Source organism: Hetaerina americana, unplaced genomic scaffold, assembly GCF_022747635.1.
Source record: "Hetaerina americana unplaced genomic scaffold, ioHetAmer1.1.p SCAF_10, whole genome shotgun sequence".
Lineage (NCBI taxonomy): Eukaryota > Metazoa > Arthropoda > Insecta > Odonata > Calopterygidae > Hetaerina > Hetaerina americana.
The window spans coordinates 18,574,561-18,583,231 of record NW_027286070.1 but is presented as its reverse complement, the minus strand read 5'-3'; the positions used below and the strand labels follow the sequence as shown (position 1 = coordinate 18,583,231).

Here is an 8,671-nt window from a genome sequence, read left to right as displayed (position 1 = left end):
TTAAGTAGTGTGGTCAAAAAAGTGGTCTGAAGGCAAGAACCATCAGGTGCCTTGCCATAAAGGATTATGACTCTTCCTTACTAAGTTCTCAGGCATACTCTTTAATTCTAACAATAAAAATTCTTCCCATTTTACCTAAGTGTATAACCCAAAAAGAGTCATATTATAACCCAAAAAAGTTATAATATACCAGTTAACCAATATACCTCACTTTTATTTATTGCATCCACTTTATTCTTCATGTTCCTGGAGCAATTTTGTAGTTATAGTGGGACTATAACATGTAAATTTGGATTTTTTTCCGAGGAAAAGGCTAGATATTTTACAAGAAATCTACCGCAAGAATCGTTATTTTCACCATTTGGATGTGTTTGTGGGAGGCGAGAGATATTGTGAACTTAAGGCTGAAATAGCTTTCTCTGTTATATTATTATTTATAAATCATCTATCAGTGAAAATTTTCTTTGTGAGTTGTTGCAATGAATTTTATCACCTCAAGTTCTTAAATATGTGCACTTTCAGAGAGAGGGATTGATGTAAATCTAGTAACAAAACCATAATAAGAAGCTAGCTTTTGAGAAATTATGTGAATCGAATCCAATGGGATGGAATTTTTGTTAGCTTCTTAAAATTTCAAACTCCTATTTCTGATATTTCCGTTTGATGCCTAGGCTCACATTTCGGAGGATTTATAATAGACAAATTGAGTACTAGTTTACCTTTGTTTATGTATCTTAAATATACATGGTGTGTGTTTATCCAAAGCACCATTGAATATCTTGGTTAGATCCATTCTAAGTATGAAAAATAATATAGAAAAATAAAGTACATACAATGAAAACAAGAATATAAGAATACATAATCACGGTATGGATCATTAATTGACCATAAAATTTGTTAAAATTATTAAAAAAAAAATTAGTACCTAGGTTAGGAATTCTTACCTGCACAATAATGCCCGTACATTAGTAAAAATAATAAATGTCAGGGAAACCAGTAAAATTTTTATTGTAGTTCCACAAGCTAACACTGTTGTCCTTATAATGAAATTCAATAGAATGCCAATTATGTACATATATTGGAAGCCCCATAAATGGCTGTAATAGTGTGTGCATTAGAAAAAAATTAAGGACAATGATGAAAGGAAACCTAGAAGAAAAGGAGTGTGTTTAGAGGAAGACAAGTGATTACATGAATCCAGTTATGTAAAATAAAAAAAAATCAGATACACAAAACTATGACAGAATAAAGAGATTCACAGAAGACAGGATGTTTTGAAGGGCTACAACAAGCTAATACCAGGATCACTCACTCATGTTCATGACAATGAAGAATTCTTGTGAAACAATGTTCATTGAACTCTATGATTTGTATATAGTGGAAGACACAATTTTCAATACATCAGTCAGTTCGTTTTTTGAATGTATTCCTGGGGTAAAAAGTCTGCATGGTTGCATGCAAGTAATGAGCAATTAATCCTGCACATAGTTTTTTAATGCTCTTCTTCAAATATTTTGCTCAATCATATCACCCTAAACTTTCCCTTCACAGCAGTTTTCAATGATTTCCTTATACCTCCTTTTATATAAGTAGTATGTGCATATATGAGGTTCATTTATATGGTGGCTCTTCCAACTCTTTGCAGAAAACTCATACTTTTATCAAGAAAATAAAACAGGTATATAAAATAGTGCTTTAATAAAAGATTACATAAAAATAGCATGTCATGAATCATTAGAATTTTTCAACATTCAAATAGCCAACACATCTCACATCAATGAAACTAGCAACCAGATTACACTTAATTTTGTGGGTAGCACTTAAAAGAAGCTGAATGTTTACAGCCTAGGAAACATTCACATTGTCACTGCCATATTTTTTAGATCTAAACAACAATAAAACAATTCCATTACACTCACAGTGTTAAATGGTTTTTTTTTCAAGAGAAGATTGATTTTTTTTATTATCTAAACAATGACTTGAAGTTATTATGGCAAATCAAACATATAAAAGTTTAGAATACCAAATAAAATGAATACAAGTTGTAGTAGAGGACATAAAAGTTCAAACATGTAACATCCAACAGAGACACACACATGTAAAGAATGGCAATAGTATCTTCATTAGATGTCTTCATAAGTTCCATCACCAAATACGATCTGCACAGTAGTGCCCGATGTCACTGTACATATACATTTTTTTATTCGTCAAGCTCTCAAATGAATGCCAATAGATAAATCTGAAGCATAAATCATTACAACCACCTTTGGAATATTCTAATAATATTAATCATATCAAATTCATCATGTTCCACATTCTGATCCTAGCTCACAATTATTGCTGACCCCTTTAAAAGCTCACTCTCAAATTGACAAGAAGCTTTTTACCATTCATAAGTTCTCCATTACTTCTTTATGACCTTTTACATGAATGCAATAACCACTTTATGGGATAGCTACAAGAATATTGATCTATTGGTATTAATGGAATGTTCCCATTTCATATTCATTTAGAAGACAAGATTTTTTTGTGCTGTCCATGTAACATACAAAAATGTCTGGGAAAATGTTTTGGTTTACAAAGGGTATTAGGCCAGAGATAATTAGATTTTTCATCAAGGGGTATTTGATTGTTCATTTTGGTAGATCTGAGGAAGGGGGTCAGATAGGTCATTGAGTTCAGAGAGGAATAAAGCCTTAGGCATTATTCTTCAGGTCAAATAGATTAGGGCTGAAAGCAAATTGAGGTATGGGTAACCTTGTAAATGAATGCCTGCTGTTTATCTGTCTCCAGTCATCGACATGGACAGGCATGGTTTAGCATTCCACAAGGAATCAAGACTTGTAACTGCATTTGCTTGCTTGGATTCATAAAAAACATACTGGCAGGGAGGAATGGCAGGAGAGGAGTCAGAAAAGTGGTCAAAAGAGGTAAGACCATCATGAATTTAGGAAGCATTGAAATCGTATGTCTTGCTGCACTGCTGAACAAGAGTACCTCCACTGGTTCTTCTATGATTGGCTCTTCTTTTACTGGGGAAATTTTTGCTGGAATAATTACATCCACTGCAATAGAAGCAAAACCATAGGAACCATGTTATTTTATACTTTTTACTTGTGAGATTAAAGATTTAGTACCTACTTAAAGTAAAAATGGTTGCACTGTTAATAGAATACTGTGATGCTCTCACAAAAAAACAATTTAATAAAAATTACATACAGATAGCTTCACTTATGAAGGCATTGTCAGGAACATGAAACAAAAATTTGGAACATCTGTTTGGGGATTTGAGATAGATGAAGTGGAAGTGCTGGGTTGGCAATAACTATTATTAAAAACATAGACATTTTACCAATTAATACCTTTCATAGGCCAAATTCATAACCATTCAGTGCACTTCATTTCCTAGAAAACTGTCATACCTATTCCCCTCCCACCTCCATCTTACTCTAGTATGTTAAGTGCATTATTGGCAATTGAACCTACAAACTGACTTAATAGTGGAATCTAAGGGAAAGAGATTAATTGGCACATACACATATTCAACAATCCATAGCCCATTAAATGGTGGAAACATAATCATAAGGACATAAAAAATTAGGGGAAAGGGATAAGATAACTGTAATAGTTCCTTATATTGTGAAGAATGAACACAACCTTCACAGCTGGAGTAGGCCAAAAACACACAAGAAATCTTTGATCAATTTGGCATCAGAATTTCCAACATCACAATTACGATAAAATATTTTATGCTCTATGTACCTGGTAGGAAGTTTATGTCTAATGGTACTAATTTTATTGGGAAAATGTATCTGTGCAATAGTTTCATCAAATCATTTATGAAAAAATATCAAAGACTTCTTTTTTAAATAATTTCCATTTCTGCAATTAATGCTCACATCAGTGAATTTTTGGAGTGATAATTATCAATAATAATGGAAAATTCAAGTATTTTTGTCTAAATATGTATTGATAAATCACATTATCAAAATTTAAGGGGGTACATTTCAATTAAATTACTTGATATCCATTCCTAGAGTATAGTAATTTTTACACAAACCTAGTTTATGCAAGCTTTTATTATTATTGTGAAAGAACCATAGCTGTATCTAGCATACTGCTTATTAGAGAGTGATTTATATTAAGTGAATAGATTGGTAGATGACAGGGTCCATTGAGATGAAAGACGAAGGGGAATACACTCAATACAGTATGGTATTAATCCCTCAAGTATTTACTTTGCTCAAATAGTTAGATGAAAATAATATCATATACCTAAATATAATCTGCTATGTCAACTCAGGTTTTAGCTGAAGTTCTAAACACTTCCTATTTTCCTTAGGTAATATTTAAAATTAAGCTGTGTCTGAAGACCTATGTTGATGAAAGTCTTAAGGTGACACAAGTATAAGTTATACCAGAAACCAAAGAGCTGCAAATGAGTATAGAGAAAAATTTTTTCTGGAAATTTCAATCCGATGCTAGCTAGCAGATGAAAAAATATAATGTCTTGATTCATGATGTATTCTCTTAAAAAGATATCAATTTGGATGGTGAAAATAAAAGTTTAATGGAAGAGGTTAACTAATATGCATTCAAAAAATAGTGAATAGAAAAACTATGGAGATGACAATGAAGTAATTCCAGATGAAATAAGGTATGGAAAACAAAACTAAGGAAATTATATATGTGGAGTATGATGGAAAGAAGCTGTGGGGAAACAGCAGCTTTTGATATAAAGATCAGAGAAAACATCACTCCTCAAAGAGTCATGCAGATAGTTTTATCTCATCTCATAAAATGTAAGATGCTCCCTGAGGAGGTATCAAGATTCACAGGAAAGGCTTTGGTTGGATCATGTGCAAATAATGGCTCAAAGCAATGTATGAAAATATTAAAAATATAAGCCCCTTAGGGTGATCTTAGCAATAGATGTAGAGAGTTAGTAGGATGTTCACTTTGATGGAATTCAGCAAGTCTCAGGAGTACAATTCACACTAAATAGTCTGCAGAAAAGCCAAATTGTTTTGATGAAACAGAGGAGATTGATAGAATTAACATCAGCAAATTGATGAAGAATCTAAACTAAATTTGTTAGACAGGCAGAGATTGAAACACATATGTAAAATATCACTTAAAAAGTTTGGGATTGAGACAAGAGCATACTATGGAAACTGAAAGTTGGGTGGGAAACATTAACCAGCTACTTAAAAGCCGGGATTCCTACCTTGGGATTAGTAAAATCATTAATTATACTTTGTCATTGGGTGCTACTTAATAATTTGAAGAGGCCACCAAAATTGGTATCTAGGCATAACTATGATAGATAGATAGTTTTCTTTATTGTGGGGCAAGACTAAGATTATGGAGTCTCCTCTGCCACCTAGCCCAAATGAGATGAAGTGCTAATGACCATAGCTCTCGGTCACCTCCCCCAGTAACGACTACACACCTGGACTAAAATCAACTATATATGATAACTATAGTTAGATAGTTTTATGCTAAGGGTATTCAAAGTTTCTTTTGGGCAAATAAATAATACTTTTGACAAATTCCAAGAAACTACAAGAGATGCCGCAGCAGTAACCTTTGACAGAGTCATCCACTAAAATGCATTGCAATGCAACAATTTCAGAGTGTAGATGCTACTTATTTGGATTTTTACCAAAGCCAAAAATGTACCCAATGGAGAAGGCTATGTCCTTCCACATCCTGCCCTTTGGATTTGTACCTATGTGCATGACTCATGTAAAATGTACAATTGCTAGTAATTTTGTGCAAGATTAGTAAAACAAGATATTGTAGCATTTTTAGCAAGTGTAACAGTACTGTTGACAAAGGAAAAGCTCAAGAATTTCCATACCTTTTGTTAAAAAAATTACTTTTGATTAACAAAAATTACTGACATGAACACAGGTGAAAACAATTATGATGTATTTATCTTAATCAAAGATGTTCAAAGGCCATTTTGTAAAATTCATCGTTATCCACCCCTAAAAATTATGCTCTCTTCAGCATAGGTCTGAAGATGTGTTTTCAGTAGAGTGCTCCTTACCAACTTGAAATAATATCCTGGAGTAAAATAAACATGGCACAGGACATTTTTATTAATTCCTTTGAGAGAAATATCTGCTAAAATATGTTTCTAATTAATATAAGAATTGAAACCTCACTAACATAGTGTAACTGCTCCTTCAATACTAATACAAATAATGAGCCCTTTGACAAATTCCAAAGAAACTGCGGGAGATGCCACACCAGTAACTTTTAACGGAGTCATCCGCTAATGTGCATTTCAATGAAACAATTTCAGAGTGTAAAAATCATTCGCCTAGTCAAGGCGAATGATTTTTACACTCTGAAATTGTTGCATTGGAATAAGCCCTTTGATGACACTAAGAAAGATGATGCAGTGGATTAAATTTCAACCCTATTTCATGCTGTATTCTATTCATATTCCAATTAATGAGAGCCAGAGATATTAGAAATTTCAGCGACCTTCCACCCAAGCTTTGCTATTCTATGTTGTAAGAAGAAGAGAACATTTAATAATATTATTCATGACTGAATGATATACCATCAACTGAGGTGAGGCGATGATCTGCATATTCCTTGGTCTTTGAGCTAGAACCAAGGAATGCTGGGATTGTTGCCAGACACGTTATGGCTATGCGCCCATTGACAATTGTATTTTCTTCATATGCTTGAGAGGTGACCTCATTTTCTCCCTCTGTCACACCTTCAAGAGCACTTTCTTCAGATATCTGAAATGAACAATTCTCAGATAAAATACATGTAATATTATAATGATATCTTTATCCCGTCTGAGTTTGTTGATATGGATAGAAACTGACTCCATGAATCGAATTAAAAACTTCAATAATGTATACTAAATGAGCAATTATGCAGGTATTGCAGGATTGTATCATAAAATTTCTTTCTACATTGCTACAAACTTTACTCAGCACATCAGTCCTATTAAAAAAACCAACTTAGGATTATTTTGTGAATCAATTATCTATATGATTTTTCAATAGATCATTCATATGCATGTGTCTGTATGTAATAAACAGAAACAAATATATTTTGCTTTTCTGTTTTTATTTTCAAGAAAACAGGAAAACTATTTCCTAGAACTCTAGACAGTGCTCCCAAACTACAATTTTAGAGTGATAATTGCTCATCACAGAATTTTTTGAACTACAGAACTATATCCCAATATAGTTTTATTATAATAATGGAAAAGATACTCAAATGAAAGAAAATAATACATTCATACACCTATATATCCCCAGGTCATTTGATTAAAGCATTAATAAAAAATAATTAAATTCAGTACCAACAGACATTTACTACAGGTATATCATTGCTTTTGTTCATCTCTAAGAATTGAGGAAACAAAAATTAAGTTCAATAAAAGTCTGTCTGATTATTGCTTTCTAATATGAATTTTGAGCTTTTTTTGAATTTTAAAAATTTAAGTTGCTAAATCATCTCTCATTACTGCGAGTCGAAGATCAATCTAAAATTTTGCTTGCAGTAGCTCTCTAAACTATTCCGCTACCTGCCAATCTATTCATAGAACTCCTTATTACTCTTTGTATTGACATCTTATGTCTCCTTGCCTCTTAGAGGTCATCTTTGGCCTTACTCTGAAATCCATCCCCTTAATTCTTGGCCTTCATTTATGCAATCATACCTTGGGATGTGTCCAATTTGTTATCCTCTTCTCCTTGTAAGTGTACTCCATGGGCTTATCTCTTCACTAACTCTTTGAAGTACTTCATCAATTGTTACTTTTTATCCATTTATTTCCATCATTCTTTTCCAACAAAATCCTTTCATTGCCCCTAGTCTTCAAAGCTTCTTTTCTCCAATTCTCTGCAAATCCAAATATTATCTGTGGAGATTTAAACTCCAAATATTGGTTTTCATGAATACCTTCTTTGTGTCTTGAACTGAACTCATAGTATTACTAGGTAATGATTTCTTATGATAGAGACCCTTCTTCACTATTGATTTTCTTCTTACTATATCCCTCTTGCCTCTTCTAACATAAGCGATCTTGCTGCCTACCTATAAAAACTCTTCCACTAGTTCGAGCATTCTTTTTCTGGCCTTACTTGTATATTATCTTCTTGAGGTTGTCCTTTTTCATTCCCTGCTTCACACTGGCTAGTATCCCTGTCAGGTCTTCTTTCTTCTCCGGTGAAATGCCCATCTTATATCTCCAGCATATGATACATCAAGAAATGTTTCAGGAGGTAAATTATACATTCATGTGCACTAGCCATTCACGAAAAATGTTCAATAAAATTTCACCGTATGAAGATTTAAATTAAGCTTGTGAAAGAATAAATATTGTACCTAATGGTAAAATTTGATTAATGTTCACATTCAGCAAAATATCATTAACAAAATCTTACAGATTATAATTAAAATCTTTGCTAACACACTTACCTGATTTAAAACCCTGAAATGCATCTATCATTTGAGACTCAATTTATATCTTATTTAAAACAGCATTAATAAATAAATGACTCTACCAATGACCGCAATATTAAAATAAAATCTTAAAAAAGGGTACAAGATATTAACATGCATCAATGTTAATTAAATGAAATAGGAACAAGCAGGATCTCACATCTGGAATCCCAGAAATGGATTCTGG

The 8,671-nt window shown here is 32.6% G+C and overlaps 1 protein-coding gene across 1 annotated transcript in view; it reads right to left on the bottom strand.

Annotated features, from left to right (window-relative positions):
- Window positions 1-2,054: 2,054 nt before the first annotated feature.
- Window positions 2,055-8,671, bottom strand: part of LOC139700273 (uncharacterized) — a 164,803-nt gene continuing 158,186 nt past the window's right edge. Inside the window, exons 4-5 of the mRNA XM_071598909.1 lie at window positions 6,578-6,764; window positions 2,055-3,065 (exon numbers count right to left, since the gene is read on the bottom strand). Of these exons, the coding sequence (XP_071455010.1) occupies window positions 2,794-3,065; window positions 6,578-6,764 (459 nt within the window). The 3' untranslated portion in view covers window positions 2,055-2,793. The remainder of the gene's footprint in view (window positions 3,066-6,577; window positions 6,765-8,671) is intronic.